General features: G+C 41.4%; 1 protein-coding gene across 1 annotated transcript in view; it reads left to right on the top strand.

Moving 5' to 3' along the window:
• Positions 1–1,994: 1,994 nt before the first annotated feature.
• Positions 1,995–27,029, top strand: part of pdzd7a (PDZ domain containing 7a) — a 74,112-nt gene continuing 49,077 nt past the window's right edge. Inside the window, exons 1-7 of the mRNA XM_068002699.1 lie at positions 1,995–2,340; positions 3,893–4,042; positions 4,352–4,526; positions 13,106–13,279; positions 14,567–14,714; positions 18,274–18,334; positions 20,514–21,011. Of these exons, the coding sequence (XP_067858800.1) occupies positions 2,142–2,340; positions 3,893–4,042; positions 4,352–4,526; positions 13,106–13,279; positions 14,567–14,714; positions 18,274–18,334; positions 20,514–21,011 (1,405 nt within the window). The 5' untranslated portion in view covers positions 1,995–2,141. The remainder of the gene's footprint in view (positions 2,341–3,892; positions 4,043–4,351; positions 4,527–13,105; positions 13,280–14,566; positions 14,715–18,273; positions 18,335–20,513; positions 21,012–27,029) is intronic.

The following is a 27,029-nucleotide window of genomic DNA, read 5'->3' as shown; positions in this document are numbered from 1 at the left end:
TTTAAAAATTGGGTTCTCAGGAATGCACATTCGCAGTTTATGAAGCTATTATACATCTAGGTGTACACTCATTTTATGAAGCCATTCTCTGATTAAAGTATCATTGTTTTAATGAAAAATGCACAAGAAAATAAAGGTTACTAGATATTATTATTTTTGTTTAAAATTCACAAAAATACAACTCCCCCCCCCCCCCCAAAAGAGGAGTAGGGTAGACATTTAGACTTTCTCATCGCCAGTGATCAACTACGAACAGTGGTTGCACCCTAACCGAATCAATACAAACTGGGGGGGGGGGGGGGGAGGAGGAGGAGGAAATGTGCAACTCAATTGGGAGTTGTCGGCCGACCGTGGAGTGATTGATCGCTCAGTGGGCCAATGAGCAGCGGCCCGAGAGAAGCTCCAATGAGGGAGGGAGAGTCCCGGGGGCGGGGCGGGACGTCGGGCGGCCGAGTGCAGTGTACCCGGGAGTGGGCTTCACCTCCCCCCCTCAACAGAAACAGCTTTCCTGACCCGACTAAAAGATTTGAAATTATATATATAATTTTTTTTTAAATGACAGGTGAGTTGACGTGAATTTTATTTTTTATTTTTGGATCGTGCTAATGATGTTTACCCCCCAACCCCCCCCCTTTTTTTAAACAAAAAAAGGATTCTGGAATTTTCTCTTGGACTTCGGGCCTACTTTTTGGGCCGGGGAGCTGTCCACGGTTCAGAGAAAACGCTAGAACCATTCCCGGCAGCGCTGTCCACTTTAACAGTTTACCTTTTGTCATTGACGAATTAAAATGAACGTATGAAGCCGTCCCCTCCCATCGCCGGTCTGTGGTGTGTGTGTGTTTTCTCTTTGTTTTTCGCTGTACCCCCAGCGCGGGGTTCGCGGGCACCTCGCCTTATTTTGGGAGAACCGTTCGTATTTGAATAGCAGCCCACCTGGCGCATGCGCACTGGGGCCGCAGTAATGGGGGTCCCACTGGTGTTGCCCTGCATTGGAAATGGGTGAAGATAAATCATTACTTTGCATGCAGTTTTTACACAGCTATTTAAAAAAAAAGGTGAATGTTCAGAATAAGCTCTCTTCAATGTTGAGGATTTCTTCCGATTCAACTACAGTTGTTAGAAATGTTTACACATCCCTGCAATCATTAAAGACCGGGTTATATTATGACCTGGTAAAGGATGGGCTAAAGCATGGTCTAGTAAAGGATGGGTTAAATCATAATCTGGTAAAGGATGGGTTAAATTGTGATCTAATAAAGGATGAGTTATATTGTGATCTAGTAAAGGATGGGTTACATCATGATTTAGTAAAGGGTAGGTTGTGTCATGGTTCAGTAGAGAATGGATTATATCATTATCTCAGTGTGATCGTTCATCATCTGCCTTTTTTGCAAATTAAAATATTGAAGTGTACAAAATTGGATGAAAGTAAGTGACAGTTTTTATTCTACAAGTGCCATTTGGTCTATTTTTCAGTAACAAGTCTTACATAATGTATTTTCTGCAATTATAATCTGCAGCAAAATCTGACAACAATTATAGAGCAATATGGTAACAAACAGTGAGATTTTTTAATGTTTTTCAATATAATAAACAAGTCAGTAATCAATGTTATCACATTAAGAACCCTTGGACCCTTTCAGAATATTTATGTTGTCTTCCTCATTAGAGGTCATTTGTTGATTGTGTACAGCATCAACCACAGTTTTGTTCCAAAATAGAATTTGCCTCAATTTATGTATGCCTGAAATTGAATGAATAATAAAGTTTAGGTTTTTCTTTTGAGTTTTGTACAGTAATTTAATTCTAGCCCTGTGTTATTTATTGTAACATAAGTAACTTGCTTTGTTTAGTTTGATTAACAGATATTCATGAATTTTTTCCAGTTAAACAACTTTCAGATAATCACTGAGGCAAAATTGTAGGGAGTTTGGCAAGTATTTGTTGCCACAAAACATTTGTTTCTGATTTTTTTTCTACATGCTGTCACCAATTCATTGGGAAGGAAGATGTAAGGCAAAGAAGCCTGTTTCAGACATCAAAAATGAAAGTAATGTGCAGACCCATCACTCTTGCCTGATAACTACACTCAAATTTATACAACCCTGATTATTGATGAATTGTTGGTGCACTGCGCTGGCATGGCTCACTCATTTGACTCAGCAAGAAGGGAGATGACTAATACTATACACCCCAGCAATCATGCTGGTGGTGCAAACACAGCAACCAAGTATCTGTTGAAGAAGCAGCACAAGCAAATGAATGGACAGCCGAGAGCAACCCGATCTACCTCACCTATGGGCAGGGTGATCCTTATCACTGGTACATCTCCAGTTGAAGGTAAGTGTATAATATGAGCATAATAACATTATAATTCATGAAAAATGTCTACTTTACAATCGGGTTTAAATTGGATCAAATTGCAGAGATGAATAGCAGTTTGACTGCCTTAAAAGCTTTTAACAATAGTGTAATGGATTAGAGCTGTCTTTTATCTCTAGGTTCTGGGTTGAATCCAGTTGAAAATAATGATATGTAAATCTATTCTCTTTAGTGATTAAGGGCTTTGTGTAAAGTGAGTTTGGGCAGTTTCAACCCATTCCTTATTGGGGTAAGGACAAAACCACCTATAATTTGGCATTAATTGGCAATAAATTGGCAGTCTAACTCAGAGGATGCACCATGCAGGAGGGGTACTTTGCTAAGGTTAATGTTAGAGCACATTGTTGTTTAACCAGTGCTGTATCTGTCCATAAATGTACTCGGCACTGGCAAATGTCTGGTCAGAATGAATTATGTCCTTGTGTTTAGAAACATAATTTGGCCAACCAAAAAACCCATTAGATCACTGCTTCACGATTTTCAAGGATGGTTCTCAATCACAGAACAAATGTTGTTGAAATAAATACAATAAAACAACATTGCTGTACCAAATTAATAGTAGTTTTCTTTTATTCTTCCCCATCCATAATTGCAGTCTAGAAATAATGTACAACTACAAAGGCAATGCGGGAGGATAGCTTTATCTCCTTTCGCAATTCAAGATGGCACTCTTCTTTCCCTTTCCCTCTGTTCATGCTGACCCACTTCTCCTCCCAAGTTCACATTGGCACTTGCTCCTCTGCCTCTCCCTCAGTTCATGCTTGCATTTTCCATCTCATTTCCTACTCTGTCCATGCTGGCATTTTTCACCCTGCCCTCTCCCTCAGTTTATGCTGGCACCTTCCCTCCTTAGTCTGTGCTGGCACTATTCACTCCCCTTTCCCTGTCCTCCCTCAGTTCATGCTGGCATGTTTTAGCTCCCTTCCCCTTAGTTCCTGCTAGCAGTCTCCTCTCCGCTTTCAGCTCCTATTTCCTACTATTCCAAGGGATGACATTTTTTTTATTATTCGTTCATGGGATGTGGGCGTCGCTGGCGAGGCCGGCATTTATTGCCCATCCCTAATTGCCCTTGAGAAGGTGGTGGTGAGCCGCTGATATGCATGGAAATTCTTATGATAGTTTTGTGAGATTGCAAATATTTTTACCTATAACATAGTTTCATTCTTCTGAGCAGCATGGGGTAGGATCGGGGACAGAGTGGGGAGTACCCCAGGAAATTAAAAAGTGCACTGCTTACATCTGGCTACACCCATGGTGTTGTGGGACATTTAGTATTCACCTGAACAAACAGACCAAACCTTCATTGAAAGTATGCTTCCACAATGAAGCTTTTAAGTTAGCTCAAGAGTTGTGTGAGAGAGCCAGGTGATTCTTTTACTGCTTTTTCTTAATTCATTTTCTCCTCCTTCGCTGTAGGGAGGTAACTGTCCTTCATGTAATATTATGAGATGCAGACAGAGATCAAATTAGTGCAATGAAATATATTAAGCTCTGTTAATATTTCCCACAGCTGGCACTGAAGAAAGTGATTCAGCTGAGGCAATTCACAACATCACAGTGGGGAAAAGCCTTGATGGGAAGCTGGGATTCAGTGTTCGTGGGGGCTCTGAACATGGTCTTGGAATATTTATTAGCAGAGTAGAAGAAGGAAGTGCTGCTGGTAAGTTATGTCTTTCATTCTATTTAAAATAAAATTCTAATAAATTCAGAATTTATTTGCCATTAATTTTAATGCACTAATTGAATTTTGTCTTGGGGATGAAGGACTCAAGTTAGCTGTACATGTAAATTGTATTATCTTGTTCTTTAAAAATGTAAAAAATGCTTTATCCCCCTCCCCCCTTTTAAGATCTTCTGCTTGTTATCAGGCTTATGTCTGAAGGAGTGAGCCTGGCACTAGGAGGAAACAATATATTGCAACGTTCATAGATTCTCAATGAGGTTATTTTTGCTTTGTTTTTCTGCCTAGAGCAAAGTGGCCTCTGCTTAGGTGACAAAATTATGGAGGTTAATGGAGTCAGTTTAGAGAATATCACTATGGGAAGTGCTGTCACTGTGCTCACTGGAAGCCATCGATTACGTTTGGTAGTAAGACGCTTGGGAAAAGTGCCAGGGATCAAGTTTTCTAGAGAATTGACCACATGGTAAGTAAACAGAATGTATGAACAACTGGAAGAGGCACGTTTTTGCTCTGGGTTTGGATACATTTGGCTTACACTTTAGAATATATGAAGCAAAATCTAGCTTAAAGCCTTAGAAACACAACTGGAAATTTAAAAATGCTCATGAAGGATGAGGCAGATATAACTGGATGCAGAATTAATCCAGTTATTTGGATTATAAGAGATCCTGGGGTAAGATTTGTCTTATCAATAACAAAAGGGTCGACAAAAGAGTACAAACGGGAAATTACATTGTTAACTCGCAATGTTTTTTATGTTAAAGTTAGGAATGGGAACAATTTCATCTCCCAAGTGTGAATTGATGAGCTGGCCAACATCACATTCGATATAGCAGCACCTTTCTGTGAGTTATTTCAACATTTCTACAAAATGCAAAGGAGAACCAATCTCTTTTATCATCTCATTCTCAATAAGTTTCCTATCCTAATCAGGAACATTCAGTCAGACTTGCAGTTTACAGAAATCTGCAACACAAATTAAGTGAAAATAAAGTAAATCAAAAGCAAAATACCGTGGATGTTGGAAATCTGAAATAAAAACAGAAAATGCTGGAGAAGCTCAGCAAGACAGTTCTGACGAAAGGTCTTCGACTGGAAACGTTAAATCTGTTTCTTTCTCCACAGATGCTGCCTGACTTGTTGAGCTTCTCCAGCATTTTCTGTTTTTATTATTGAAAATAAAGTAAGCCTGATTCTACATTTAGTACTAAAGGCAGTGCTAACAGGGACTACAAGCAATTTTGTATAAAAGTTCGATACATTACCACTAGATAAACACATTATAACGTCCTTCCAATGTTTTTCAGTCCAATGCTAGTACTTTCATATGTATGGGGGTGGAGAATGAAGAGGGAAGGCTACACAAACAGTTGATATTTGAAGGAGATTTTCTAGCATCCTGGATGATTTAGTTGGGGGGAGGGGATTACAAAAGTTGCACTGAACCTCTCTCACATCAAGGACAATAGTCATATAGGGCATAATTTTAGCCTGGGTTACGGAATACGGGTTTCCTGGATGTCCTTATGTCAAAATCGCCTTTTTTTTTGACGGTTTCCCGCCTGACAGGCTGGCCTGATTGACAGGCTGGTCTCAATTGAACGGGAGAAGAGGAAGGAAGAGGACGTGTTCAGGTAAGTGTTAGATGGGCTGGGTGGGGGGCATTGGTGGGCATGGGGATCAGTGGGGGGGAGGGGTCAGTCATCGGGGGTGGGGGGGGTATCGGGAGCCAGTCATTAGAGGGGATTGGGGGTCAGTCATCGGGAGTCAGTCATTAGGGGGTGATCGGAGGTCAGTCATTACCGGGAGATCGGGGGTCAGTCATTACGGGGAGATCGGGGGTCAGTCATCAGTAGGGATCGAGGGTCAGTCTTCGGGGGGATCGGGGTCAGTCATCGGGGGGGATCAGGGGTCAGTCATTGGGGGGATCGGGGGTCAGTCATCGGAGAGGATCAGTGGTCAGTCATGGGGGGGGGGAATCGGGGGTCAGTCATCTGGGGGATTGGGGGTTAGTCATCGGGGAGTCAGTCATCGGAGGGGATCAGGGGTCAGTCATTGGGGGGGTCAGTCATTGGGGGGGTCAGTCATTGGGGGGGTCAGTCATTGGGGGGTCAGTCACTGGGTGAGGATCGAGGGGGGCATGGGGGTTGGATCGGGATCAGGGGTCGGCGATCATTGGGGGGGCGTCAGCGATCGTTGAGGGAGAGAGTCGGCGATCGTGGGGGTTTCGGCGATCATTGTGGCGGGGGGGGTGGGGTCGGGATCGTTGAAGGCGTCACTGCAGGTACACTTGTTGGGCCTGGGGGAAGCACTTCTGCTCCTCCAGGCCCACAAGCTGTGCTATAAAGGCACTTCCCTGCAGTTTCGGGCCGCCTTGCCTCCTCTCACTTGGAGTGAAGGAGAAGGCCTGGGAATCTCGGCCCCCAGGGGCTCAAATCAAAAGAGCTTTGAAAATGGAGACCCGAAGCCTCCTTGAAAGCTTTTAATGCCCGATCCGCCTCCTGAGAACGGGACGGTTGCCCTCCCCTCGTCCCGCCCCCGTGAAAACCGGAAATGGGTGGGTTGGGGGCGGGTTTTAGATTTTTGCAATTTTTACTGCCCGCCCCCATCCCACCCGTTTTTCCAGGCTAAAATCATGCCCATAGTATTTTATTTTTTAAAAAAAATTTGCCAGTCACAAATGGTGATGAAGCAGCATCACTGCTGTCTCCAAAGGTGTCTTGTGTACGTGGCCAGGCTACGATCTCTTGAAGAAATTATAGTGTACCTTTACACTATGCATTCATATTTTGCACTGTCTTGTCCTCTCTCCCTCATTTTTTGTGCTAAGTACGGATGTACATGGTGCACATGCATACAGGTTGTGTGATGTATATTTAGTTCTAATATTAATAAACTACGTAACTATCCCATTTTAAATGATAGTACAAAGGCGTTAAAAGCAGTATATTTATGAATAGGGTGTAGAACAAGTTGTAGATCGAATCCCATGATTTTAAACGAGAAGGAACATGTGATAACATTATGTTATGTAAAGGAAACTGTACCTAAGGGGGGAAGTACTTCCAGTGTTGGGTGCTCAACCCTTATATCTTACAGAGGTACATTTGTGAATTCTTTTCTATCTGTGAAGGTAATCCTTTTAATGAAAGGCCAATTATACTAACATTTTGTGAGACTAGGTGTTATCAGCTGACATCATGAACAGGTCTCAGCAGAAAGAAGAGCATAAAAAGAAAAGAATGTGAATGTGGGAATTCCCTGTTCTTTGTTGAGTTAATTGACTTCAGCTGGGGTGGTAACTGGGGCACGACATTTGGCCTCAGCATCCCCCACAGTCCCTGCCACTGTTTGCTAACCACTGACTCATGCAGGAAATCCATGTGGCTTGATATTGGTGGAAACTGGATTGAGCTGACTGATAACTCCACAGTTGAATAGTTATGAACACTCACTGTCCATGCTCACACGTGTGTAATGGTCATTTTAGGCAGGTACTGGATGGAAACAACCTCTACCAAGCAGTCAGTGCTTTCAGCAAAGGATAGGAGGGGAGAGAATTGGTGAGATTTCATTAGAAAAGAATAAGATGTGAGCGTATTTTTTTATTAATTTATGGGATGTGGGTGTCGCTGGCAAGGCCAGCATTTATTGCCCACCCCTAATTGCCCTTAAGAAGGTGGTGGTGAGCCGCCACCTTGAACCGCTGCAGTCCATGTGGTGAAGGTTCTCCCACAGTGCTGTTAGGTAGGGATTTCCAGGATGACCCTGTGACGATGAAGGATGGTGTGTGACTTGGAGGGGAACGTGCAGGTGGTGTTGTTCCCATGTGCCTGCTGTCCTTGTCCTTCTAGGTGTGAGAGGTCGCGGGTTTGGGAGGTGCTGTCAAAAAAGCCTTGGCAAGTTGCTGCAGTGCATCTTGTAGATGGTCCACGCAGCAGTCACGGTGCGCTGGTGGTGGAGGGAGTGAATGTTTAAGGTGGTTGATGGAGTGCAAATCAAGCAGGCTGCTTTGTCCTGGATGGTGTTGAGCTTCTTGCGTGTTGTTGGAGCTGCACTTATCCAGGCAAGTGGAGAGAATTCCATCACACTCCTGACTTTTGCCTTGTAGATGGTGGAAAGGCTTTGGTGAGTCAGGAGGTGAGTCACTCGCCACAGAATACCCAGCCTCTGACCTGCTCTTGTAGCCACAGTATTTATGTGGCTGGTCCTGTTAAGTTTCTAGTCAATGGTAACCCCCAGGATGTTGATGGTGGGGGATTCGGCGATGGTAATACTGTTGAATGTCAAGGGGAGATGGTTAGACTCTTTTGTTGGAGATGGTCATTGCCTGACACTTGTCTAGCACGAATGTTACTTGCCACTTATCAGCCCAAGCCTGGATGTTGTCCAGCTCTTGCTGCATGCAGGCACAGACTGCTTCATTATCTGAGGGGTTGCGAATGGAACTGAACACTGTTCAATCATCAGCGAACATCCCCACTTCTGACCTTAGGATGAAGCAGCTGAAGATGGTTGGGCCTAGGACACTGCCTTGAGGAACTCCTGCAGCAATGTCCTGGGCTGAGATGATTGTCCTCCAACAATCACTACCATCTTCCTTTGTGCTAGTTATTGGTTTATCCTTTTATTGTCCAAAGAGGGCCAAACCATAATGGAACTGTACATATTTTTCACACTTGACTCTAATTTTATTCTTTCCCCCAGTGTTATTCCTTTCCCCCCTTCCTCTCCTGAAGGTGGAGCCTCATGTTTGGGTTCAGTTCCATTGGTAGCCCCCTAGTATTTTGTTGAAGTGGTTATTCTTCATATATGATTCCACCCATTGAGTGTTGGCAGACTATTCAACTGTGTGAAGCATCACAGTCAGGCCATACCTTATTCTCACCATTACGCCAATCTCACCAGCAGAAATTAAAGTTAAAATACATGGTCAAGTACAACTCGCTAACTTAAGATGACTTGCCATTTTTTAAATTTAGCGATATATGGAGTGCTAGAAATTTCAGAAAGAAATTTAGACTAATAGCATGACCAATGGTGAAAATTGACAGGGTTCAGGGTAAGCACATTCCTTATAAAGTGAAGGGCAAGGCTGGTAGAAGTAGGGAACCTTGGATGACTCGGGAGATTGTGGCCCTAGTCAAAAAGAAGAAGGAGGCATATGACATGCATAGGCAGCTGGGATCAAGTGGATCCCTTGAAGAGTATAGAGATTGCCGGAGTAGAGTTAAGAGAGAAATCAGGAGGGCAAAAAGGGGACATGAGATTGCTTTGGCAGATAAGGCAAAGGAGAATCCAAAGAGCTTCTACAAATACATAAAGGGCAAAAGAGTAACTAGGGAGAGAGTAGGGCCTCTTAAGGATCAACAAGGTCATCTATGTGCGGAACCACAAGAGATGGGTGAGATCCTAAATGAATATTTCACATCGGTATTTACGGTTGAGAAAGGCATGGATGTTAGGGAACTTGGGTAAATAAATAGTGATGTCTTGAGGAGTGTACATATTACAGAGAGGGAGGTGCTGGAAGTCTTAACGCGCATCAAGGTAGATAAATCTCCGGGACCTGATGAAATGTATCCCAGGAGGTTAGGGAGGAAATTGCGGGTCCCCTAGCGCAGATATTTGAATCATCGACAGCTACAGGTGAGGTGCCTGAAGATTGGAGGGTAGCAAATGTTGTGCCTTTGTTTAAGAAGGGCGGCAGGGAAAAGCCTGGGAACTACAGACCGGTGAGCCTGACATCTGTAGTGGGTAAGTTGTTGGAGGGTATTCTGAGAGACAGGATCTACAGGCATTTGGAGAGGCAGGGACTGATTAGGAACAGTCAGCATGGTTTTGTGAGAGGAAAATCATGTCTCACGAATTTGATTGAGTTTTTTGAAGGGGTAACCAAGAAGATAGATGAAGGCTGTGCAGTAGACGTGGTCTACATGGACTTCAGCAAAGCCTTTGACAAGGTACCGCATGATAGGTTGTTACATAAGGTTAAATCTCACGGGATCCAAGGTGAGGTAGCCAATTGGATACAAAATTGGATTGACGACAGAAGACAGAGGGTGGTTGTAGAGGGTTGTTTTTCAAACTGGAGGCCTGTGACCAGCGGTGTGCCTCAGGGATCGGTGCTGGGTCCGCTGTTATTTGTTATTTATATTAATGATTTGGATGAGAATTTAGGAGGCATGGTTACTAAGTTTGCAGATGACACCAAGATTGGTGGCATTGTGGACAGTGAAGAAGGTTATCTAGGATTGCAACGAGATCTTGATAAATTGGGCCAGTGGGCCGATGAATGGCAGATGGAGTTTAATTTAGATAAATGTGAGGTGATGCATTTTGGTAGATCGAATCGGGCCAGGACCTACTCCGTTAATGGTAGGGCGTTGAGGAGAGTTATAGAACAAAGAGATCTAGGAGTACAGGTTCAAAGCTCCTTGAAAGTGGAGTCACAGGTGGATAGGGTGGTGAAGAAGGCATTCAGCATGCTTGGTTTCATTGGTCAGAACATTGAATGCAGGAGTTGGGATGTCTTGTTGAAGTTGTACAAGACATTAGTAAAGCCACACTTGGAATACTTTGTACAGTTCTGGTCACCCTATTATAGAAAGGATATTATTAAACTAGAAAGAGTGCAGAAAAGATTTACTAGGATGCTACTGGGACTTGATGGTTTGACTTATAGGGAGAGGTTGGATAGACTGAGACTTTTTCCCCTGGAGAGTAGGAGGTTTAGGGGTGATCTTATAGAAGTCTATAAAATAATGAGGGGCATAGATAAGGTAGATAGTCAAAATCTTTTCCCAAAGGTAGGGGAGTCTATAACGAGGGGGCATAGATTTAAGGTGAGAGGGGAGAGATACAAAAGGGTCCAGAGGGGCAATTTTTTCACTCAAAGGGTGGTGAGTGTCTGGAACGAGCTGCCAGAGGCAGTAGTAGAGACGGGTACAATTTTGTCTTTTAAAAAGCATTTGGACAGTTACATGGGTAAGATGGGTATAGAGGGATATGGGCCAAGTGCAGGCAATTGGGACTAGCTTAGTGGTATAAACTGGGCGACATGGACATGTTGGGCCGAAGGGCCTGTTTCCATGTTGTAAACTTCTATGATTCTATGACTTGTTTTGGAACATTAATTGGCTGCACAAGGGCTTGAGTGGTACAGGAAATTAATCCCAATCCCTTTATCTGAATAAACAAGATATCATTGAATAAGAAAATTGTATTCAAAATTATACACCACATAAGTGGTAACATCATGAATATTCAATTATGTAAGGAAAATTAAATCACATAGTGTTTCATATCATGGCTATTGACATGAATTAATATCACCTAATTAATCATTTTGAAACAATTTGCCATTAATCTAATTTAGTCCATAAATTACATGTTGTCATTGGTGAATTTTCATCATAACCTATTGACTAAACTGTAAAATAATTTTGAAAAAAAATGAAATTTTGGAATACATTTGGGTTAATGATTTTATTGTCAGTCTTTAACAACTAATTTTCATCCTTTTGGAGTCAAAAGCAAATTAAATAATTTATTTAAATCTGCATACCCCATTTTCAGATATCTTGCTCTATCAACTAATTCTGTAGTTAAATTCAGTTTATGTATGTTAAGTAATTTTTCTACCTAGTTGAGTATTTGTGATGATACCAATTATTAGTCATCACATAGGGAGCATTAATACACTAGAACTAGAAAATAAAGTATGTTCTAGCGAATCCTTCAGTCTCTCTATAAATTCCCACATTAATGGCCCCACTGATACTGTTATAATTTTTACACTTTGGAATCCAAATAATTTCGTTAAAATTTTATTTAAGTTGACAAATAAAGGTTAAAAATATAACAAAAAACTACTAGAGAATAGAATTGTTTGTATTACTGTCATGCCATCTATTTTTTGAAAAAGTGCCAAATTTTTTGAAAATTTCTGCACCATGTGAGAAAGCTAATATTATAAAATCCGGTAAATAAGTTGCGCCATCATGGAGGTTCTTATGATCAGCAAACTTGCCAATATAACCTGTGCACCAACAAGATCGGCATAAAAATTGCAAGTGTGACTTTTACACTGGTGTGATCGATGGATCAATTAGGGTCACTTACATGAAGTAATATAGCCCAATATTATCAACAACGATTTCAAAGCACCTATTTCAACATGTACATTCATTGGTGCTTGCAAGGAATGCCTGTCATTTGCATTGATAAAATACAAATACACAAAATTGGGTGCAATGCTTATTCAGAATTACAGCTCATATGGCTCTCAGATTTGAAAGTCGATCGGCACATACATGAACATTGAATTTAAAATCTCGTCATAAGAGATTAATAATCCTTAACATACATTGCATCACTCCTCCATTTTCTTTGTATTTTATCAATAGATTCAGTAAATTCAGTGCATCTTACAAGTGGTATCAATTGTAAATAATTACAGAGACACAACTGAAAGGAGATAGCATAATGATCTGAGATAATTCATAATAAATTCTCCAGATGATTAACATGTGTCAGAGTTTGCCTGGAGAGCCCGAAACCAGGAAAGTTGTCCAAGTACCAGCTTCTTTCCGTAATTGTATACAGTGCCACATATATGCATCTTTCAGGAACATTTGCGACAAAACCTTTTAAATTGCAAACTGTTAATTCAGTTTTGAATATACAAATGAGTGAAATGGCAAAAAGGATTGTGAGGCAATGGAATGCACTACCGGGGTTAGTGATTGAAATAGAGACCATGTCAACTTGTAAGCATAGATTAGATGGGTGGTTGAAGGAAAGGGGATAAAGGGATGTGGGAAGAGGGCAGGCACATGGGATTTGAAAGACAGCCAGTGGCGGAGAAACACCAACAAGGACTGGGCCAAATGGCCTGTTTCCATGTTGTAATTTCTATGTAATCCTATGTAAAATTATGATTGGTGTCGTAACCAATATCCCATTTTACTTACTGTATATAAAATGTTGTGAATGCTTCACTGAGGATACAGATCTAGAAATCCTGTTTTTTTTTATTAGGGTTGACACAGCAACAAGAAGAATAATAGCAGAAAAAACTCAGAATTCTGCTGACTGTGTATCTGACGATGGAGACAGTAGAATTGTTCATCTTTACACCAGTTCAGATGATGTGTGCCTAGGTTTTAATATCAGAGGTGGAAAGGAATTTGGCTTGGGAATATATGTATCCAGGTAAGGTGCAGATTTCTGTTGAAGTGGTATACAAAGTTAATCAGGATACTAATTTTGCTGGGTATTAAAGTGTTTAAAGAGTGAGTCTCATGATCCCTATTCTTTACTTTAAAAAAAATCAAACACTTAACCCTTAAACTGCTAGCAGGTACTGGATTAAAAAGGATTATGATCTGCGCTCTTTTAATGCAGAAAAAATACATTGATTTTAAACTGGTTCATGCTTATTTTAAAATAGTGCAAGGAGAAATTTAATACAAGCATATTTAGCATTCATACCAGAATAGTGCATAGTTGGAAAATGTACCCATGTATGCTTGTGAGAGGTCAAATATGCTGAGCTCAGAAAATCAATAGCAAGACACAGAAGTAAATAGCAGTTTGATTTCGAATAAAAACATTTTCATTCATGCCATCCAAAATTCTTTTTGTTTTAACTAATAATGTTAAATTGTAGTTTAAAACATGCACACGAACTTCTTGTTAGGAGAGGAATGATGTAAATGTGATCATGCACATGACTGCACAAAACAATAAGGATGTTGGTCTGATTTCATACATGCTGTTAGCAGAGGAATTTGCTTGTCACAAATAGTGCATTTTTATGCTTCAGTGCAAATTTCATATACTTTGTTCATCAGATGTGCATCATTTTGCTATGCTATTTAAATATTTAAAAGTACATATATGGAATAATGCATTCTGCTTCTATGTTACACAGAGTCTATGGGGATGAAATTGGTCAACACCCGTAACATAAAACGGGCTAGTAACAAACTGGCAGCCCGTTTTACACCGTGCACAAATTTCTTTTTCATTCTTTTATTTCCCACCAACTTTTTAACCTCCCTTCATCTCCTCTTGAAGGTGTTAACTCCTTTCTGGGCTATGGTTCCGTGGGCACCAGGGGCTTTCCAGTACCTACCCCAAGTGGCTATTCTTTGTGTGGGAGCCGAGATAATGAGTATCACAGGCCATTCAATTGTGGGGTACAACACAGCTGAGCACAATTCTGCCCTCACCTGACACCCATATTTCCAGCAGTGATTGCAGGATAACTGACAGAAGCAGGAATCTGGTCTGTTTTTACCCTTCGTAATCCAAAGATACTAAGGCCAATTGTCGTCACCCCACTACTGCCCTGCCAGAAATCACTAATTTAGTACAGCCTGGGACCGTGCTGGTTTGTATGGCAAAAATATCAGCTGAGCCATCACAAATGCTCCGATTACTTGTGTCTTTTTGCTTTCTGTTTTATTGAGCCCCTTTGTATTAAAAATTTGGCAGAGTTGATCCTGGAGGACTGGCAGAGCAAAATGGCATTAAAGTTGGAGACCAGATCCTGGCAGCCAATGGAATAAGCTTTGAGAAAATCACCCACAGCAAAGCAGTCGAAATCCTGAAGAGTTACACACACATTATGCTGACAATAAAGGTAAACATAAAAGTATCTGCATCTACAATCTATGTTAATATGTTTGTGCAGAATTGATTTTTCCCTTTCCGAAACCTTTTATACAGGACACAGTTTAGATTTACTGGCTGTATATAAAAAAAATTGCTACTGTATAAATGGATTTATGTAGAAAACATTCTGTTTTCATATTAACATTATTGGGATTTGGCAAATATCATTTAGCTTGGCTAAACTCCAGTATTCATCATATAATGAGATATTAAACTGATCTGTTTGTACACAACTAGATTAACAGCTAGAAAGAAAAGAAGTGTGACAGTAATCTGCTGTTTAAGAGTACTTTGTGTGTATGGTTTGTATTGAAATGATCATTGTTACAATATACCCTGCCCTGGCAATATACTGCAAATCACAAAATGGCTGCACTCTTTCATGAATCATGTAGCTATATCATTTTGCTGTTAGTGTTACAGAAGGTAATTGCACCCTTGAGATCATATCAATTGATAGTGCTTTCATCTGATGATGTATCAGTGAAAATAACAGATGGTAAAGTAAATAAAAACTTCACAAATCTAGAAGCAGTTGAATTTCTGCTGAATATCTTCCAAAATTTATTTTAACAATATGCTGTGCAACAATGGAATGGAAACATAATTTTACTCAGAAACATGAATCATTGCAGTTTCTTAAATTCTGCCAGGACCATGACAACTAAATTGCATCACATGTAGGTCCAGGCAATCTGGAGCTCAAAACAACATTAAAAAAATTATTTTAAAAAAAACATTATAAATTGTAAACTGGAGCGGAAGTGCACTGGCTACAATTTGGTCACTACTTCCACTGATGTTATGAACGTACGAATTAAGAGCAGGAGCAGGCCATTCGGCCCCTCGAGCCTGCTCTGCCATTTGATAAGATCATGGATGATCTGAGAGTAATCTCAACTGAACCCCGCAATTAAATTGTAACCTGTGATATTGCCATTGATGTTAAACATCCAATTTCTACATTTAGCTTTGTATTTTACTTTTTTTTAATTAGTATCCATGGTAAAAAGGACTCTTCAGATTAGACATGCTTGATTAAATTTACTCAGATCCATTAAATATGAAATTATTTCGGGTTTTAACCCTTCTTTAAGACCGCTTATCTTTTTCCCATTTTCTCCCCTCACCACAATGCCGGGCCACATATCTCCTAGAATCATAGAATTATATGGCACAGAAAGAGGCCATTTGACTCATCATGCCCGTGCTGGCTCTTTGGTAAAGCTATCCAATTAGTCCCACTCCCCTGCTCTTTCCCCATTGTCCTGCACATTTTTCCATTCATTTTTTCCCTTTCCAATTCCCTTTTGAAAGTTATTATTGAATCTGCTTCCAACACCCTTTCAGACAGTGCATTCCAGATCATAGCTACTTGCTGCATAAAAAAGTTTTTCCTTATTTCGCCTCTGGTTCTTTTGCAAATCACCTTAAACCTCTGTCCTCTGGTTACTGACCCTTCTGCCACTAGAAACATTTTCTCCTTATTTACTCTATCAAAACCATTCATGATTTTGAACACCTCTATTAAATCTCCTCTTAACCTTCTCTGCTCTAAGGAGAACAACCCCAGCTTCTCCAATCTCTCCACATAACTGAAGTCCTTCATCCCTGATACCATTTTCTGTGCCCTCTCTAAGACCTTGACATCCTTCCGAAAGTGTGGTGCCCAGAATTGAACACAGTACTCCAGCTGAGGCCTAACCAGTGCTTTATAAAGGTTTAGCACAACTTCCTTGCTTTTGTCCTCTATGCCTCTATTAATAAAGCCAAGGATCCCGTATGCTTTTTTAACAGCCTTCTCAACTTGTCCTAACACCTTTAAAGACTTGTGTACATACACCCCCAGGTTTCTCTGTTCCTGCACCCCCTTTTAAAATTGTACCATGTGCCAAAAAAGGCAGGTTGAGTACCGTACTCCTAGTGGCCACCAATACCATTCTTGGCCAACCACTATGAAGTATGCAACAGAAGCTTGTTGAAGTCTTGTGTCTTTTTTCCTTTGTTTTACTCCTCCAAGGTGATTTGCTATGTTTCCTTGTTGTCTTCTTATACAGGATAATTGATATTGGGAGCTAAGTGAATTGGGGGGATTGAATCTTCCACTCACTACATGACAATATGCTCTGGTCCTCTAAGTCTCCATGCAGCTTTTTGTTGTCTTTTAAAATTCTTTAATTGGAATAATCACTTGTTCTTTCAAGTTAATCTGCCATCAACTTAGTTCTAATAAGCATTTCACATCCTCACACCCTCACTGCCTAATTTTGATGGAGTGCTAGATATCATTGGCTAAACAAAAGCAGTTTATTGAGACACAGCAACATATTAGTAGCCAGTACAGAAGGTACTATAGTTGAGTGTGGTTTAAATCAAACAAAATATTTTATTTGTATACAGTGACATCTTCAGCTACTAATAAGAGTTGCACATCATTCTATCTGGTAGTGGTGGTACACGTGCTTTTATGTCCTATTACAGATATGTATGTTGAGGCAAAGATTCAGAATATTATGCTTGAAATATCTCAGAATGTCTATATTACACACTTAACAAGTTGGTTTCCTTGTTAATTAATGGGAAAAATTAGGATTTCTTAAGCTTTCTATATTGTAATTAATTAACATTGTGATATAACTGAGTTACAAACTTGTATGAGGAATTGTGGAAGCACTTTACTATGCTACCATTGTGGTGTGGCATGTTAGTACTTAACCTGCTGCATTAAGGCCTGCATGCCTCTTCACTATTTGTTTTTTGCCATTTTCCTTTCCTGAATGTGCTGACTCCCATTAGAGTATGGTTCCACAGGTGCCAGTTGCCTTCAATCAAGCGGTCATTTTCCATTTGTGAACTTAGACAATGAGTGTTGACTGATGGTTTGACTGTGGGGACGTAGGGACATCACAGTTGAGACAAATCCTGGCCTTACCTGATGTCCACATACATGCGCTTGCCGGTAGGAGGCATTGGATAACAACAACGAGCTGGCTGATTCTTTCCCCCTCCCCTCCGTAGACCAGGGGTACTGAGGACAATTGTGATGCTCCCAACTGCTGCCCTGGCTAAAATCAACTAACAGTATAGAACCATTGTTATCTTTAATGTAAATTACCATCAAACCCTGACCAAAAAAATACTTGTATATGCATGCTATATATTATGATGGTAATATATTACATAAATTCAGAAAAATATATATGGTACTAAAACAGAATGCAGTATTAAAATTGCTGAATTTTAACTAGTTTGAAGATCTAAGAGTGTTTTACATAATATAAACAGAGTGTAGATTACATTAACTGCAAGAATAATCTTGAATATTCTGGACAATTAAGAGTTCCTAAAATAATAGGTTGTTAGTATTTACAATGGCTGTGTGTCCTGTTGTCATGTAATTTGGCCCATATACCTTTTCACCTGTGAAGAGTGCTTTAGGGAATTTATTATTTAACAGGTTCTCAGATCAAGTTCTCTTCTAAATACACTGTGGTGAAATCACTGATATATTTCACCTCTCTGCTCAGGAGGTTGGCAGATACCCTGCGTACAAGGAAATGGTGGCAGAATATAGCTGGCTGAATAAATGTAAGTACAATATAGAAGTCTCAAAAATATTACCATCTGACACTGCTTGCCAATTTTCTGATGTGAAGAGCTCGGCAACTTTCACTCATATTTTGTTTTGCCACATTTCTTCAACCATAAAGAGTATGGTTTAAGGACTATTTCCCTCTCTGTATGTAGAGTTGAAGAAAAAATATTTTATTAAACTATCATTGTAAATCATTAATGGTTTGTTGAAAGGATTTTCTTTCAAAACCCTGGTCTTTTGCACATTTTAATTTAAAAAAAAGACATTTTTAAGCAATCAGGTATTCTCAAAAGTGGTCTATCTCCTTTCTCACCTGGGAATGAGAGAGGAGTTAGACTGTTCAGTCAGACATTAGGAATACCATGGATAGACTTACCTTCTCTCTCTTTTCTCTCTCTCTGGGGAAGCACCTTGATTCGACTTGTTACTCCCCTCTTTCCCCATCTGACAGTTGAAATAGGGAACTCACCATGTCAGACATTATAGCCTTAAATTTCCACAGGGTTGCCCCAATATCCTGTCAGAACTTCAGCAGAAGGTGGGTGGAAACCGTAGAGAAACAACCTAAAGAACCATCAGTTTTTAACCATTTCTTTGGGGGTTCCGCCGATCTCCCGCTGGAGAACTGCTGCAGAAATGTGTCCGTATGTTGTACCAATCTGTCAGATACTGCACAGTACACCAATAGAATACTAAAAATACAGTTTTTTTATCCTGTGCCTCTGAGTTCATGCTGTTTTGTTTGGTTGTTTCCACAAGGGAAGTTACATTTTATCTTTTTCTGGATGTTTATGACTCAGTAATGACCAAATTTTCCAGTAAAAATGGTCCTGGGTGGAACATATTTGTTGGTTTTGAGATTGTGTTAAGTGAAGCAGGTGGTTTCACTTAGCTTCAGCACTTATTCCTTGATAAACATTTTGCTGTACATCATTAGATTACCTGGGACTGATTGTCTCTTGTGTTGGTCTTCATAATTTTATAAAATATAAATTTACACTGAGAGGAGAAAGTAATTATTTAACTACTTGAAATGTACCTTATACTGTGACTTCATCAGGCCTGCAGTACGCCAACTTAATTATTTTGTAGATTTTTTCAGAGTGTGTAAGTCAATTCTAATGTCCACAAAGGAACACTATGGGACCGAAAATCTATGGGGTGCACATCCTGGCAGAATTGGGATTCATGTACTCGCTGACCCTGCAGAGAGAGCTGGTAGGGAGGATCCCTATTTTACATGCTCCTGATGGATGCCTGCACTACAGGGGTACATCTAGGACACCTATTTGTCTCAGAAGGCAAGGAATCCTGGCCAAAATCGGCCTGGTTTGGGGGAGGGGGCAGGCACCGGAAAGAGAGTTTTTGCTACGCATTAGCTCCCTTTGTAAGGGAGCTAGAACACTAAACCCAAGCAGTATACGCTGTGTGTATGTACTAAACTTAGATTTAAAAAGTGATTTGGCTTATGCCTCAGTGCACTTTGACTATCTATAGAACCGCTGATCTCATTAATCTATTGATATGATATTGACACAGAAGCAGGGACAGAAGAAGGGTGAATTTTCTATTGATTTACATCATTAGTGATTGATCAGGACATATTCACACTGGAGACTTGGAATAAATATATCAGTTTTATACATAGTACACAGATTATGGGGTAATTTTCAACTTCGCTGCCTGCTCTGTAACCTGGCAGAGCAGATCGCCCACCCTACTTTCATCCCATTGAAATCAATACAAAATCGGACGGGTTCTACAATGGTTGGGGCAGGGTACGGCTCGGGCAGCGAATTTGAAAATAACCTGTAAGCGTAAACTAGCAAAATATTTATAAAGCTGTGCCTGATCAGCCTGTTTACATCATAAGTGCATGCTTTTTAACTAAAACATAAGGGGAAATCTTCATGGATCTGCGCCAAGGGGCACTGGATTGTCTGCAAATATTGGAAAATCAGCTGGGTCGGAGTGCATGCCTGTAACGCCCGATTTTCCGATATGCACTGCGCCTGGGAAATCCAGTGGTCCTGGTGCTAGCATTCAGAAGAAGAATCATCTAAAGAAGAGTCATTCAAAGTTTTTGCTCTGCAGATACTGTTCTATACAACCTTTTAGTCTTCCAGATGACTATTCTTAATGCTAAATTACAGTGCCATTTTGTTTTTTCAGTGACAAATAATCATTCTCAGCGTTTTGGCTCAGACACAAATTCTTCCACTTCATCTCATTCATCTGGGACACCTTTGAGCTCCATGAGTGATTCTTTACAGGTCTTCCTCCCAACTACCCACAGTTCAACTGACATGGTAGATGTATGTATTTCCACAGAGGACTCCAAATCTCTTCAGTACAATCGTCTAGAGACAATAGAGACTGCTATACAGACAGACCTCCAGCTGTCACCTTCCTCAAATGTTGACGTTTCGGGTGAGCAGAGGACAGGAAAGGCAGCAACTGAGAGAAGCAGGACACTTGGGCGTACTGTACTCTTGAAGGAGACAGCCATTAGATCAGAGAGTTTTAAGGAAACTCACATCAAACCAAGAACTTACTCCACTGGGGATTCTGCTGATGAACTTTTGGACTCTCCAAAAACTGCAGTGCTGATGGCCCTAAGCAAACCAAGGAAACCAATCAGACGATCACAAAGCTATATTACGATTGGAGGTGAGATTCTTTAAATGCACCAAATCACAGATCCTTTGTTTTAGCTTCCATAGATTTCTATGACACTTTTTTTAAGTTCATTTTTAAGCATATTTACCTATCTTTGAAATATCAGAATGAGTTAATCAAATTGCACTATTTTTTAAATGATTTATGTTATTTGGCTGTAGTCTGTATTAATGGACTTAACCAAAGCCATCTCGGTTCTAGACGTTGCCTTATTTTAAATTGAACTAACAAATAGTGGATTGGAGAAGGAATGCTGTAGCTCTTAATTATTCTTTAAAAATGATGTGACTGAAAAATGATTGTAAACTGTTGTAATTAATAACTGATGAATCAAGTAAGTGTTTTACTCCTAAATTGAATACAACCAGAGCACTGAAATCAAAACAGAAAATGCTGAAAATAAATAGCAGATAGTTTAAATTTGGTGTCCTTGAAATGGCCATGGTATTTGCGTAGGAAAAAGAAGAGTGAGTAGATGTGAAATAGTGAATGGTAAAGTAAAGTATGCACTTCTATGTTCATCTGTTACTTAAATAGTTTAATGAAGTAATCTATTTACTAATCATACTGCTTCAAAGTCATTCCAAGCACACATATCTTAGTGGTTAGGTGATGTTGAATTTATGAGATTGACCTAAAATCACTGCGTGTAAATCCGGGGTAGGATAGAGAAGCTTTAAAGAGCTTTACTTATTTTGGGATTCAGTGACTAGTGGGGTTCCACAGGGATCAGTCCTCAAATCTCTGTTCATAATCCAGCTACAGTAGATGACCTTGAAGAGGAGATTATACAGAGAATACGTAAACTTGCAGAGAATACAGAATTATGTGGGAAGCAAAAATATATAAGAAAGGGGAGGCATCTTATTAGCAAATGAACTGAAATGTTAGCAAATGCAAGGCAAGCATTTGGTGTAAAGGCATTAAATATGAACACAAAATTAATGATGAAACCTTAAAGAAGGTAGTGCACGATTTGGATCTCTTAGGTAACAACAACCTGTAGCAATATTAGCGCCTTTAACTAAAACAAAAGTCTCAAGGCACTCTACAGAGGCATAATCAGACAAAAATGGATGCCAAGCCAAAGAAGGAAATATTAGGAGACTTAAAGCTTGGTCAAAGAGGTGGGCTTTAAAGACAGTCTTAAAGAAGGAGAGAGAGGTGGAGAGATTTAAGGAGGGAATTCCAGAGCGTAGGGCCAAGGCGGTTGAAGGCACGAGCACCTCAGATGAAGTGAACGGATAGACAAGAGGCCGAGATTTTAGGTCGAGTCGGAGGAATGGAGAGTTCTGGGAGGGTTGTAGGGCTGGAAGAGGTTACAGAAATAGGGAGGGGTGAGGTCATGAAGAGATTTAAACACGAGGATGAGAATTCTAAATTAGAGGCATTGGGGTACTGGGAGCCAATGTAGGTCAGCAAGGACAGGAGTGATGGGTCAGCAGGACTTAGTGAGAGGTAGGATAGGGTCAGCAGAGTTTTGGATGAGCTGAAGTTTATAGAGGGTGGAGGATGGGTGGCCAGCCAGGAGAGCATTGGAATAAGCTACTCTGGAGCTGACAAAGGCATGGTTTAAAGGAGCAGATGGGCTAAGGCAGGAGCAGAGACAAGCGATGTTATGGAGGTGGAAGTAGGCGGTCTTCGTGATGGAGAGAATATGGAGTCTGAAGCTCAGCTCGGGCTTGATTAGGACGCCGAGATTGTGAACATTCTGGTTCAACCTGAGACAGTAGCCAGGGAAGAGAATGGAATCAGCAACAAGGCTAAGATTTGATAGGTAAGAGTGGGACCAAGCTGGACAATGGAGCAGAGGCATTGGAGAAGAATGGTGTGGTCAACTACAGCAAACCCTGCAGAGAGATTGAGGAGGCAAAATGCACAATCGTCACAGATTACAGAGGATGTCATTTGTGACTGATTAGGGCCGTTTCTGTGCTGTGGTAGGTACGGAAAACTGATTGGAAAGATTAAAGTTGTAGGAAAGATGGGCACAGATTTGGGGGTCGACAACACATTCAAGGACTTTGGGGAAGTTGGAGATGGGGTGGAAGTTTGCAAGTGGAAGAGGGGTGAGGGTGGGTTTTTCAGGAAAGGGTGATGATGGCGATTTTGAAAAGTAGGGGACAGTGTCTGAGGAGAAGGAACCATTTACAGTGTCCGCTTGCATGGGGGCCAGGAAGGAAAGGTGGGTGGTCAGCTGTTTAGTGGAAATGAGGTCAAAAGAAACCTTTTGGAGGGAGCCTGGGGGGAGGTTTGAGTTGGTGGGCAAGGGGAGTCGGGGGGGTAGCATAGGCAGCTGAACAGCTGGTCTCAACCATAGTGACAAAGAAGTTCATGACCTCCTCGTTACTTGTTGGAGATGACGGTGGAGGGTACAGGGGAGAGGGTTTAAGGAGATATTTGGTAGTGGAGAAGAGAAGCCAGGGTTTTCTTTGCTGTCCAGGAGGATCCTGGAGAAGTGGGTGGTTTTGGCAGAGGGAAGTGATGCCCAATAATGCTTGACGTGGTCCAGCAAGATCTGGTGATGGATGGCTAAACCAGTTGTGCGACAGAGACACTCATGTTTGCGCCCCTTGGACATGAAGGAATGAAGATGGTGGCCATACCAGGGAGAATGACCATGATGGAAGAGAACAAAGGGTTTTACCGGGGACAAAGGAATTAAAGGTGGAGGTGAGGGAGTGGTTAAGCATAACAACAGTTGCAGAAGTGTCGTGGCGAATGGAAGGCCAATGGTTAAGCCGTTGGAAGTTTGAAAATGCAGTTGTAAGGGACTTGGAAAGAGTTTTTATTAGGGATGGACACAGAGGATGTGGTGGTTGGAAGAGCATAGGGGGATTTAGCTAGTGAGAGATACAAGAAGTGGTCAGAGATGGTCATGTCTGTGGTGGAGTCAGTGGGTATAGAGAGATCATGTGAGATGGTAAGGTCAAAGGGGTGGGCATGAATAGGAGAGTTTATATGGAGGAAGGGGGTTGGGGAGGAGATGAGGACAGTGAAATTACAGGAAAGAGGGCTAGCTGAGTTGAAATAGAGATTGAAATTACCAAGAAAGAGGAGTTGCTCAATGCACAGGCTGAGGGAGAAAAGGAGGGAGAATATCTCAGGAGAAACGGGATGGGGCTTGGGCTGGGCGGTAGAGAACAAGGATTTTAAAGGAGAGGTGAGATGGGTAATCTCCTTTTGAAGTACTCACCGTAGAGCCTAGCTGACTGACATTTAACGGAAGTGGACACATTGCAGTGATATCAGAGAAGGAAAGTCCAATGCAGTGCCCCCACAGGCAGTCATTTAGTCCTGCATAGTCAAGAGCTGTTGGTTATAGCAGAATGCATGCACTTCTGTGGTACGAGTTGGCAGCGTTCCTTGGGAGAGCCCTTTGGAGGAGGATGGCTCTTCAAAGGTAGGAACTGTGATTCAAGCAAAGATTGTGAAATGCAGTGTAATAAATACTTCCAAAGTGCTTCTTACTTTAAATATTCTAGTTAGGCAATATATAGGTATATATAAACATCAAAGTTAAATGACAATAATATTATCCTGAAAATTAGTTGACAGTAACCATAATTTCAAGCCAGTAAATACTATTTTATCAAACTTTCACATTAAGAACCATGAAAGAGCTTAAAAATCAGCCTTTCCTACATCTGACTCTGGAGTTGAAAAAATATAGATTGAGCTACTTGCTATTTTAAAGGGAGGTGTTTTAATCCCCCCCCCCACCACGACAGATGGGAGAGGGTCGGGGGGGGGGTTAAATTGTTAAAAATGTGAAACCCAACCCCAAACCAGCGCGAATGTGCCTATTTCTGGTTTTACCGCGACGGGGTTTGGGGGCGGCCGAGTAACCTGCTCTGGAGAGGCAACCGTTTGAATTTAACGGCTGTGGGCCGGTCTTCCCAAGGCTCAGGAAACCCGCAGGGAGGCGAGAGCTGCCAGATCCAGCAGGTAACTGCTTTTCCAGCACTGTTTGTGGGCTAGGAGTAGCAGGAGTGCTTCCCCCGCCCCCTCAAGCAAACCTTCTGCCTCGATCCTCCCCGCGATTGGCTAACCCGCCCACGATCTGCTGACCCCCCCACCCACCATGACCTGTCAACCCTCCCCCGTGCCCCCCAGAGATCTCTATCTCTGCCCCTCTCCGCCATCTCTGCCCGCCACCCCCCCCCCACCCCCCGATCTCTCCCTTCCTCCTTCCCTCCTCGCTGCCGTTCCAAGCGTTCCCCCTCTTCTGCTTTCTACAGCTGTCTTTCCCGCCCGGCAGCCCAGCCTCTCAATCTGACCGGCTGCTGGGTGGGAAATGGAGTACAAAATTTCTCATGAGGTCCTGCCGTTAAATTCGGCAGGACCTCCGCCTTCCTGGTATTTCCGGGTTTCCCGGCCGCTGACAGCATCCCCGTTCCCTCCCCCCCCTCCCCATTTATATCGGGGCCAAAGCGCCAGTGATTTTATCTAAAATCATTAATCTTTTCTGATTTCCAGTCCCAAAGGGGAAGGCAGTGGAACACTAGTTTAACTTGTTTTGTTAAAAGAATGTCTAATTTCTGAGAAATGCGTGCTTAACTGTTTCCACTTACAGGAGCAAGGGCTTTAATGCCCTTTTTCTAAAGTATTAAATGTTAATATTGTTCTATCGAAAGTCACCCATGTTTTCCACTAAGGGAATTCTTTGCTCATTTTGCTCTTACTGGTGCCATTGGAAATCTGGATACAGCAATGATAATGCCTGTTTAGCACTTCTCAAGTGCCTTAACATGCATTTAACTCCAAAAATGAACAAAAAGGCCATTGATCGTACTGTTACAAAATAGATAAGAGAGAGGTAGGAGTATAGCTGGCTGAAATAAATGACCTAACTTAGAAAATTGGCCTTTGCAACTCCACTGTTTAAAAGGTGATGACAGGATTGGGCCCAGCTAGGTTGTCTCCACAAACAAAGAGCCTCCCAACAATCTTTTTCCAGGCTCACACATGAAGAATGGCCACTTGGCTGAGGTACCAGAGGACGGCTAGTGCCCGTTGAGGTGTACTGTAATAAGAGTGAGCACCTTCAAAAGAGGGTAGAAAATAGGCGCTACTGATGTTAACAACCTCATTTCTCAGTCAATAATATAACTTTAAAATAAGATATAAACTCTGAAATTGCGACACTCTGCCCCTGGCATTGAGTATCATTCGAGAATCGCAGGCTGGGTCAATGGAAGTCCTGATTCTCCAGTTATTGATTTTAGTGACTCAAAACTCTAGAGTGTCACATAGAATTTATAGTACAGAAACAGGCCATTTGTCCCAACTGGTCTATGCCGGGTGTTTATGCTCCACAGGAGCCTCCTCCCACCGTTCTTCATCTAACACTATCAGCATAACCGTCTTTTCCCTTCTCCCTTGTGTACTTATCTAGCTTTCCCTTAAAGGCATCTATGCTATTAGCCTCAACTGCTCCATGTGGTAGCAAGTTCCACATTCTAACCACTCTGGGTAAAGAAATAAAAACAGAAAATGCTGGAAACACTTGTTTACAGCATTTTCTGTTTTTAGTTCAGATTTCCAGCATCTGCAGTATTTTGCTTTTGCTTTGGGTAAAGAAGTTTCTCCTGAATTCCTTATTGGATTTATTAATGGCTATCTTATATTCATGGCCTCTAGTTTTGGGCTCCCCACACAAGTGGAAACATCTTCTCTATGCCTACCTTATCAAACCCTTTCATAATCTTAAAGACCTCTATCAGGTCACCCCTTAGCCTTCTCTTTTCTAGAGAAAAGAGACCCAGGCTGTTTAGTTTTTCCTCATAGATATAACCTCTCAGTTCTGGTATCATCTTTGTAGATCTTTTTGCACCTTATCCAGTGCCACTATGTCCTTTAAGTAATATGGAGACCAGAACTGTTCAGAGTACTGTGACTCGGGCATGCTAACCTCAATGGCCAATTCTCCAATCTGTGCTCCCATTGACCAAAACTCCACTTGGAGAGGACAGCTTTGCAATTTCGGGGCAATAGCTACTCGATCTT

The sequence above is a fragment of the Heptranchias perlo genome, chromosome 21, assembly GCF_035084215.1.
Source record: "Heptranchias perlo isolate sHepPer1 chromosome 21, sHepPer1.hap1, whole genome shotgun sequence".
Taxonomy (NCBI): Eukaryota; Metazoa; Chordata; class Chondrichthyes; order Hexanchiformes; family Hexanchidae; genus Heptranchias; species Heptranchias perlo.
The sequence above is the reverse complement of the archived record's forward strand: the minus strand, read 5'-3'. Positions and strand labels throughout refer to the sequence as shown.